The sequence below is a fragment of the Elaeis guineensis genome, chromosome 1, assembly GCF_000442705.2.
Source record: "Elaeis guineensis isolate ETL-2024a chromosome 1, EG11, whole genome shotgun sequence".
In the NCBI taxonomy this organism is placed as follows: domain Eukaryota; kingdom Viridiplantae; phylum Streptophyta; class Magnoliopsida; order Arecales; family Arecaceae; genus Elaeis; species Elaeis guineensis.
Window position 1 is genome coordinate 173,938,284 of NC_025993.2, and position 10,769 is coordinate 173,949,052.

Below are 10,769 nucleotides of genomic sequence, written 5' to 3' on the forward strand. Positions count from 1 at the left end.
TTGAATAAATCAGAAAAAACTATCCATTTAAATTTAAATTTAAAAGTAACTATCCACTTAAGTTTCAAACAAAAACAGCTATCCATTTGAAATATAACTTAAAAGTAATTATCTAAATGAGAATGAAATGACCTAATTATCTTTTTCAGTTATAAAGTAACACTACGCTATTAGAAAGTAATACTATACTATTATAAGATTATACTACAATATTATAAAGTAATACTGAATTATTGTAAAGTAATACTACAATAAAAGAATACTGTACTATGATAATGTAATACTACCTTATTATAAAGGAATACTATATTAGTATAATATAATAAAGCAATACTACGTTATTATAAAAAAATACTACACTAATATAATATAATACTATCTTATTGTAAAAAAATACTATATTAATATATTACAATAAAATAATACTGTATTATTATAAAATAATACTACACTAATATAATATAATACCAATGTAAAGGAATACTATACTATGATAATATAATACTATAGTATTTTAAAGAATGTAAGGGTATAAGGGTATAAAGGTTATTTTAGTCAAAATAGATAGTTGTTTTTAATTTATATTTCAAATAGGTAGCTATTTTTACTTAAAACTCAAGTGGATAGTTAGTTCTAAATTGAAAGTATAGCCGGAGATTTACTTTTAGTTCTCTATTAAAAATTAACAGTTTAAAATTAAAATGACCAAAACACCCTCGTGGGTAGATGTGCAAAAAAAAATTATAAGGATGTATATGTAACTAATAATTTTAGAGGGTATTCACATAAATTTGAATGTTTTGGAAGGTATATATGCAGAAAATCTAAATTAGAATTTTTTGCATGTAATACACCTCTCCTGATTTATTTATTTTTTCTTATTCTAATGAAAAAAAATAACTTGCACAACTACAATAACGCATATACTTAATTTATTGACTTAGATAAAATGATCATTTTATCAAATGATAGATCAAAATTATTTTTTAAAAAATAAATAGATTGTAACCATCTATGTTTTTTCTAATGTATAATAATATATTTCTGAGAAAAATATCTAAATCTGGTATTAGATGGATAGCTTGTACATTTATACGGAATGGATATAATTGTATATTTATGTATAACGTAACAATGAGATTTTATAATTTTATTATATTTTATTTTTAAAATTTTTATCAAAATTATCTTTGTGAAATGTATAAAGTATATCATGTTGTTATAAAATGGACATAGTCGTCCTATCTCACCTAAAAATAAATTATAATATGATATTTTAATATATAAAATATTATATAGTATCATCATCATGTTGTTATATTATGTAACATGTTACTATATTGTAGAGTAAGAGAGTCCAAATCTATCTAGATGAAATAGATAAAAATTAAATTAAAATTTTTTACGTATATATCATTATAAATACTAAAATTTGTATAAATATCCTTATAAAATTGCTATTTACATATATATCTTTATAATTTTTTTTACATATATACCCACGAGGGTATTTTAATCATTTAAATTTTAAACTGTTAATTTTTTAATGACATTAGATGATATGCGTATATATGTAAAAAAAATAAGAAAAAAAAGGATATAAATGCAAACCAAGTATTTTCTGAAGATTAATATTTTTTTTATTATGAAAGATATTTAAGATATTAAATTATTTTTTTTATATTTTATTAATTTTTTTTAAAATAATATTTTATTATTTTTTCCCTCCACCTTCTTCTTCGTTTCTTCTTACTGCCGCTCGTCGCCTCGCTGCCCGCCTCCCCAACGGTCTTCCCCCCTCCCTCCGATGCTCATGCCACCCCACCCCGCAATCTTCCCTCCCCTCTCTCTGACACCACCCCTCCCCCACTGGCACTTGTGTCCCCACAGTCCCCCGGGTCCTCGTGCCACCCCCATCCTCTCTTCTTCTTCGCAATAGATTCCCCTTCTTCTTCTCGTCGCAGACCGCCACCCCCCCTTTTACGATCGTGCCGCCTCCCCCTTCCTCCTTTTCTTCTCCACCGCAAGCCACCTTCCCTTCTTCTTCTCCACAGTAGGCCGCCTCCCTTCTTGCAACTGTGGAGCCCCCTCTTTCGCGACCACATCACCTCCCCTTCTTCTTCACTATAGGCCCCCCTTTCTTCTTTTCCACCGTAGGCCACCCCCCCACCCTGCTGCAGGCCGCGCCCCCACCCTACTGTCCTTTCTTCTTCTCTACCGCAAACCCTCCATCCTTCTCCACCATAGACCGCCACCCCCCTTCTTCTTCTTAGCCATCGACTGCCCCCACTCCCACGACCGCACCACCTTCCTTCTCTTTCTTCTTCTCCACCACAGGCCACCGCTTTTATGCTCGTGCTACCTAGCGAGAAGGTTTTTGGAGAAAAGAAGGCATTCAATTGAACCCTAATGGGATATTTATCGCACCAACCATGCACATTTGATGCTCCAACTGATTGATGATGAAGAAATTCAAACTATCTATCTTTAATCTGACAATTAGAAATAAATAAATTATAAAAAGATTAAACTACCATCTAGAGCATCATAGCAAAACCTATATATGTAAATATCAATTTTGAAAGGATATTTATGTAAATTTGAATATTTAGGAGGATATACAAACAAAAAATTCTCTACAAAATATCATGCTTCTATTAAAGCTCTTAAAAATCTAAGGGACCAACTCGCACCGCCACAACCTGAACTTAAAACCCCTCTGACCTCTCTCAGGATCTCTCTTTCCCATCTCCGAAACATAGTATAAAATGAAAAGAAAAAGAAGCAAAAAGTGCAAAAAAAAAAAAAACAATCTATGTGGGAAAAGGTCTTACATTTTTTTTTTTTCCCTTTTTTGTTGATTTTCCTATGTTTTCACTTGGATTTTCCTCTGTTTTTTCCATCCCTGGGAGTCTCAATCGGGTGGGAGGCTTGGAGCCTTCTGATCAAAAATCCCTAAAATTACACAAACTATCATGCTTCTGCCAAGATTAAGCTCTCAAAACCTAAAGGGACCAACTCACAATGCAACAACTCCCACAAAAGTCTATATGCTTGAGAAAAAAATCTCAACAAAAACCTAAGAAACCCCTCCCATCTCCCTTAAGTGCTCTCCTTTCCCACTGATCTCCCAAGAAAGAGAATGAAATGAAAAAAGGGAAAAGAAAAAAAATTGATCAATCTATATGGGAAAAGTTTTACCTCTTTTTTCCTACCTTTCTTTTATTTTATTTTATTTTCCCCCGATTTCCCCTTTGTTTTTTCCATCTTAAGAATCTCAATCCGATGGGAGGCTTAGAGCGGCTGATAGAGAAGCTTAGATGTTGGCTACCACTTTATGTCGATGTTTATATATAAGCAGATTTGGATAGCCGATATCTAGAGGATAAATCTTAAATTTATTCCAAATCCAAATGGATTTTAGTTTTAAATCTCAAATTCATTCCAAATCCTATTATAATAGGCTAAATGAATCCTATTAAAATTTGAAATGGATCAGATATCCAAAAAAATCCATCCGATTACCATCCCTATAACATAGGGATGGCAACGAATAGGGTACCCACAAAATTTGCCCTACCCGTATCCAAATCCTTTTAAAATCTTATTATCTAAATTTGTTTCAAATCTGATTAAAAAATTAACCAAAAATTTCAAATCCATTTTATTTAAAATTGGTATACCCATTGGGTATCCGAACTTGTCCGATTAACCCTCATTCATGTTCAAATTATCATAGAATAGAACTCCATAAATTGAGAATTTCTGTAATCAAAGAAAAATTCTTTCAATCAAAAATCTCCAAACTCGATAACATATCATGCTTCTACCAAGATTAAGTTCTCAAAACCTCTAGGGACCAACTCACACCACTGCAACTTGCACAAAATCCTATATGCTTGGGAAAAAAACCCCAACGAGAACCTAAAAAATCTCCTTTGATCTCCCTTAGGTTCTCTCCTTCCCCAACAAATCTCCAAAAAAGAGAATAAAATCAAAAGAAAAAGAAGCAAAAAGAAAAAAAAAAAGATCAATCTACATGAGAAAAGGTCCTACCTTTAAAATTTTCCGCCTTTCCTTTGTTTGTATTGCTTTTTACTATATTTTTCCTGATTTTTTCTTTGTGATAAAATAAGAGTTTAAATGATATAAATAGAATATGATCCACCATTAAATCATTCTATGTATAATCTAAATAAAACTAGTCTAAATATAAAAAATAATGGGGACGTTAATGACAAAAGAAATATACATTGGCTATTACTTATATATTAGAGTTAAAGTGATATGGATAATATTTGTTCGAATCTATTTTCATATTTAAATCAATTCAAATGTGGATAGAAATTTGAGAATCTGACTAATATCCATATCTATATCCATATCCGTTAAAGAAAAATGGATATGAATATAGATAGACAACTATTCGATCCGTATCCAAATATTTTAATTTATCTGTAATCCTATATAATTTTATATAGCATTTATTAAAATTTAAGAAAAACGTATAACAATATAAATATGCTATTAACTTGATTTATCATCTATTTAGTAATATATTTGATTTTATAGTCATAAAGTTTAATTATCTCACTTATATTCATAATTATATTCATACTTTTAATATCCAAATTATATCCGTATCCATTTAAAATAAATATAGATATAATATTTATATCTGAATAATATCCATATCCGTATTTGTATTGATTCGACAAAACAAATATGGATATGGATATATTGGTGTCCAATCCGTACCAATCTATTTTCAGCCCTATTTGTATATTAACCTGCATGATGCATGGGGTATGATTTTTTTTTCTATTTATAAATATCATATAGTAGTACGATGAATTATCAAAAAAAAAATTTAATAATCAAATTTCTATAGCATATTAAACAAGAATATTAATGATTGCTTATTAGAAATTTTGTCCTTGACACTGGCATCTACATAGCGAATGAAAAACTCTACATAAGCTGAGCTTTCATCAAAATCTTTTATCATTAATATTAGTACAGCCTTGTGCAATGCATGAAATATTTTTTTTCTCATTTTTCTAACTATTTTTGAAATGTCGTATAACAATATAATAAATTATAATAAATAAAAAGATTTTAATAATTAAATTTCTACCATACACCAATCAATAAACTTGATTATTATTTCTTGCATATTAATACTAGCATTATTATTATTTCTTGCATATTAAGTACTAAATTTGATTGTTGGTTCGGAATATTATTATCATCAACATTAATACTAGCTAATATATAGCAAATGAAGAATTCTACACAAGTTGAGCCTTCATTTTAAAGATATACCAGCATATAACCTCTACAAAGCTTGGGCATGGTTATCTATTTTTGAATTTTTCTTGACATATAAAATAGAATTGTAACAAATTATATTTAAAATAGAATGTATCTTTTTCAAAATCATAATGATGCTATTATTTTATTGTAAAAGTTGTTACTTAAAGCCATGGAGCAAATTATATACCTACAAGCTAGAATATAGATTATACTAAATTTTAAAGCCATAGATATATCAAATGGTTTGAATTTGACTTAAAACTAAAATTTGAACATGTAATTATTATATATAATATTAAATATTTTTTAATAAATTAAAAACATATATATTTATATTTTTTTTTGTTGCATATAATTGTTATGTTATATTGAATAAATTATGAATGTTAGATATATTTATTTTAATTGTTATGTTCATTTTAATTGTCATATTATTCTATAGCCTACAATTATTTGTTTTCATCATCAGTACCAGCTCTCTTGTTTTACTAGTTTAATCAATACATAGCTTTCACCTTATTAATGATGATGTGGGATGCCAGAAAGATTTAGATCCCATCATTAATATTAGTGCTTACGTGGTGAGTGGAGAGCTCAGTGCAGTAGGGCCTCTATATAGATGATGGTTAATAGATTAGAATTACATAGGAAATGTGTTACTATCAAAGTATTTATTTCATGTTAAGTATGCGGAAGATTGACAAATCAAGTCGCAAATTTGCATGTTGGTCATGCTAGTTAGAACGATGGAAGGCCCATATATGGTGAACATGCGATGGTGGTTAAAGATCAATATCAAATCAATTGCAATCTTTTTTATATCCATAAAGATCATATCAAAGGACTTTCTTACGTAGGAGTTAATATGGTGGGTCAAGTATAAGTCGTTATCTCTAAAATTATTGCATTGCAATATATCTTTTCTTCTCCTTTGCCAGGTTGCATTAGTTTGCTGTTTTTGAAAGTTGCTAGCAAGCTAGTTTCGGAATTGGGCCCCCATTCATTACATTACAGGGAGCTTAGCTGAACATTTCTAAATGATTGCCGTGCCAAGTTTTGAAAAGAACCGACAATCTATCATTTACATATATTTTTGCTTTCCCAATAGTATAGTGAGACCTCTAGATTTTGCTTATAAATACCAAAAATTAAGACATTAAGGAGATCTACTTGGTAGATTTTGCTTATTTTAATATAGCACTTATAAATGAAGCTCTCTATGTCAATGCTCATTTACCAGTTGAGCAGGAGCAAGGAACAACACACACACAGACCTTTTGCAATCAATCCGAAGGCTTGACGCCACATAGGAAGGGAGGGAAAGTTTACTCGCAAGAATCAAGCCATTATCTCAATGAGTCTGGGATATTCGATCAGCAATCCCTTTGAAAATTTCTCACATAGCGAAATACCAGTACAAGATTTCTATGGGGAGCGGTGATGCGGTCCCTGTCTTTGCACACCTTTGTGTCACTTTCCTCTCAAAAAGAAAGAGACTAGCCTATGAATAGAGATCAATGAGTAGTGCAAGTAATAGTTAATTCAAGAACACCCCCCAAGAGCAATAAGATGCAGGGAGAGTGTTTGCATAAAACCATGCAGAAAATGATGACATCTGTTGATTTGCAAACTTATCCTTTATGACAGAATAATGAACAGTAGTTATTAGTGTGGGAAGTTACGAAACATTATGTACCATGTTATATGAAATAAAGAAACCATTGAAAAGTTGTAATATAAAGTCATAGACTTAAAAGGCGGCAATTTATGGTTCGATCCATCAACTTGACATTTGAGGCCCATTTTAAGTTCTTTAAATAACCCATTGATTTGACATTAATGAATTTGAATTATAAATAAATTAATCTATCTGGACATATTTATTAAATAGATATTTAGATTTAAATATTTAATCTATTAATTAATATATTTTGAGCCGTTTAATAATTAGATTGGATCATAATCTAATCTATTTAATCTAATTAATACGATTTGACCTATTTAATAAAAATATTATACAGATTGAATTAGACTATCTATTTAATAAATAAATCGAATTCATATATGAATCTTTGATACGTTTTAATGAACAAATTAGGTTTTGGTCAATAAATTGTTGATTTCATCCACATTCGATCCGATCTATATCTGATCCGATCTAATTGTCACCCCTACAATATATCTCATCCTAAAACGAAATCAAAGAATATAAAATGAAACGCTAATATTGGCAAGCAAAACAATTTTTGGACTGTGTGCCACATATATCGTAAGATATGGAACTCTTTTATTGGCCAAGGCATAATGGAATCTAACGGTCCTTATTAGGGTAGGACCCCATCCTAAAGATACGACAGGAGTACACAGAATAATGCACATCAAGTTGAGCTATAACTCATGGGGGCTAAGTTAACAAGGGCTGGACAAAAATTCCTAACCCACCATGCATATTACTCCATTTTTACGAGCCAATCGATGGAATATTTGGCCTCCATATACATGCATGCATGTGTAGAACAAGGAATTGGACAAAGAAAAGAGAACTCCTTTCAATCGAACCTATATATATATATATATATATATATATATATATATATATATATATATATATATATATATATATATATATATATATATATATATATATATATATATATATATAGTTATTATTAGGGTCCCTCACTCTAGCTTATCCGACTAAGTTTCTTCAGTGGAAGATCATCCTTCCCAACTATTTCCCTAATATATCTATCAATCATTAGGAAAACATCTCTATCCATGGGTACTCATGTTTATCCATTGGAAGGCGTAACATTCTCCATGTGAGCTTGGGGTCGGAAAGAAAAAGGACACCTTATCATTCTCATATATAATCCCAGTAATAATACATATACATATAAGGGTATTTGATGTTTGGATCTTTAAATCGGAGCTTAATTGGAGAACGACCCTCGATCGTAGTATCTATCAATAATCGTACGATGACCCATGATTCATTTGTTACATAATGCGTTGACAGTCACCTCAGGTAATTTTGAGCCATTTCATAATATTTACATATATATAGTGCTGGGTTTGGGTTATATCTTTCACACCAAAGAAGAATTTATCTTTCTTCGCATGAATCTATTGTTGGATCACCCAATAACCACTTCAAAAATGATGCAGATGGATGAATAGAGTTTATAGTGCTTTGAGATCTGTATGAGATGCCATCCAGTGGTTGATACTGTAAAAAAAGATCAACCATGCTTTTGCGTAAAAGATACAATCTGAATCTGATGGTGCTTGTTTTTGAACTGGACCTCTCTGGTTCAACTCTAGACTGGTGAGGATGTTGACTTATGAATTTGAGAACCTAGTGGCTGCTGTATGTAAAGAAAATATTATGGGAGAATTTCATCATTAAAAAAAAAAGAAAAAAAAAGAAAAGGAAAAATAATTGGAAAAACAAACCCTGCTACTCATAAATATCCAAAACATTGACAAAACCCAACTTGATCACTTCACAGCTCATGTACAGTCACAGCATACTATTTGCTCATTTCCATATCAAAACACAGAATTACAGAAGCTCACAGCTAAGAAGAAGAGGAGGAGGAAGAAGAACAAGAAGAGCAAGATATCTCCACAGATCCATAATGTAAAAGCTCCTCGATCATCTCCTCGATATACTCCTCATCCAACTTGACCACCTCTTCATCGCCGTCTACCTTCGCCACCTTTGCTCTCTTAGTCTCTTCCTGAGAAATTAAGCAGCACTTCTCCAGCTTTGCCATGAGGCTTGGTGAGAGGGCCGATGGCGTGCTGGTACCATTAGGATCAATCGGGAAGTTGGTCTTTGCTCTCGGCCCACACATGAGCCTTGCAGCCTCATCGTACGCCCTGGCCGCATCCTCGGCAGTCTCAAAAGTCCCCAACCAAATCCTAGTTTTCCTGCAATAGGAGAGGCATGCATGCAAGAGTGTCACCATTAAAAACTATGCAATAAGGCATCAACGATTCTTCTCTGAACTGTATAGGGAGATTACAAGAGAGGGTGTCGGATTTCGGAGACCCATGAGCCCCAGTGCCTCTGCCTGACTCCTCTGTATCTTTGTAACTTTGGCATGTCTAAGAGCCGAGAAGAGCCTGAGGGAAAGACTGGATCAGAGAGGAGCTGTGGGGGAGAGGATCCTTCTTTTAGTTGGTGGCCTGGAGAAGGGGCCTCACATCTCTATATATCCCATCCCTGCCTAGTCCAGCCCATTGAAAGCCCATTTAGTTGATGGATCCTGTTGTGGTGTAGAGTAGGGGCTTCATTACTCCCACACTGATTGTGAATAAAAAAAATTTTGATTTATATAGGAGGAGACTATCCTTCCCATATGAGGTATTTTTTAAAGGACAAAACCGTGAGGCTCATGGGTCAGAGCAGACAATACCTTATGTGTCGAGCTATGAGCCCTTGACACCAATATTGATGCCCACCATGGGGGTTATGCGCCTCCTTCGGATTATCGAGCTCTTTTTCTCCCGTCCACACACCAGTCTGTAGTAAAAATAAGGAGGAAGACATCTTCCATTCGTATACAGATTTTCTCCAGATATTCATTTTTAAAAGGCAAAACCGTGAGGTCCATGGATCAGAACGGACAATATCTCATGTGCCGAGCTATGAACCCTTGACCTAATTTTGTGCAGATCTTGATACATCGATCGAATTCAAAGCAAACGGATGTGAGAGAGTGGGCGAACATTTGATAGGTTAATGGTAGATCTAGATCATGGTCCGATAAACACATCATTATAATTGACATGCCGACCAACCAACCTTATTCCCTCATGTGTTGAGCCATGAGTCCTTAACCTAATTTTGTGCAGATCTCAATGCACCGATCGAATTCAAATCAAATGGGTGTGAGAGAGTAGATGAATATTTGATAGGTTAATGGTAGATCCAGATCATGATCCTATAACCACATCATTACAATTGACATGCCGACCGACCAACCTGATTTCGATGAAGAAAACAGGGGGCAATGAATAGATAGGATGTGATCTTTGTCTTGCAAGCTGCATGTTGGTCGGCGGGCGTCGCCATTTGATCATGGCCGGACCATAATGAGCAGATGGCTCAGTGGGGACATCATGCACCAAAGGGCCTTAAAGGAACCTAGCAATGCAAAACTTCACAAAGATCTTGGTTTATTTGGTAGGGGCACCAGAGATCCTCTTTTTGTACTGGCCCATGCGTTGGCTGTTCCTTCTCCTCTATTTTCAATTAGATACAATGTTCTGGTGTCATGCAGACCTTATGGGCTGTGGGCCTTGCGGCAGGTGACATCACCAGCCTTTGTATTACCCAGAGGGGAACATCAACAGGTGAGCTATTTCTAGTTACCTATGGATCCTCATACGGCGAGTGTCAGAAGGGTGCCTCCAGTTTCTATCCCTTTTTCCTCAGGGCCATA

At 33.1% G+C, this 10,769-nt stretch overlaps 1 protein-coding gene across 1 annotated transcript; it reads right to left on the reverse strand.

Annotated features, from left to right (window-relative positions):
• Nucleotides 1-8,755: 8,755 nt before the first annotated feature.
• On the reverse strand, nt 8,756-10,399 carry LOC105039661 (ethylene-responsive transcription factor ERF003). The gene is made up of 3 exons (XM_010915887.4): nt 10,310-10,399; nt 9,348-9,532; nt 8,756-9,252 (listed from the first exon to the last, which is right to left on the reverse strand). The coding sequence occupies exons 1-3, from the start codon at nt 10,397-10,399 to the stop codon at nt 8,898-8,900; spliced, it is 630 nt and encodes a 209-aa protein (XP_010914189.2). The 3' UTR covers nt 8,756-8,897.
• Nucleotides 10,400-10,769: the final 370 nt, after the last annotated feature.

Coding starts and splice junctions, on each gene's coding strand:
- LOC105039661 (XM_010915887.4), bottom strand. CDS start 10,399: ATGGCGACGCCCGCCGACCAACATGCAGCTTGCAAGACAAAGATCACA. Junction 9,533..10,309: donor GTTTTCTTCATCGAAATCAG/GTTGGTCGGTCG, acceptor TGGGATATATAG/AGATGTGAGGCCCCTTCTCC. Junction 9,253..9,347: donor GAAATCCGACACCCTCTCTT/GTAATCTCCCTA, acceptor CTCCTATTGCAG/GAAAACTAGGATTTGGTTGG.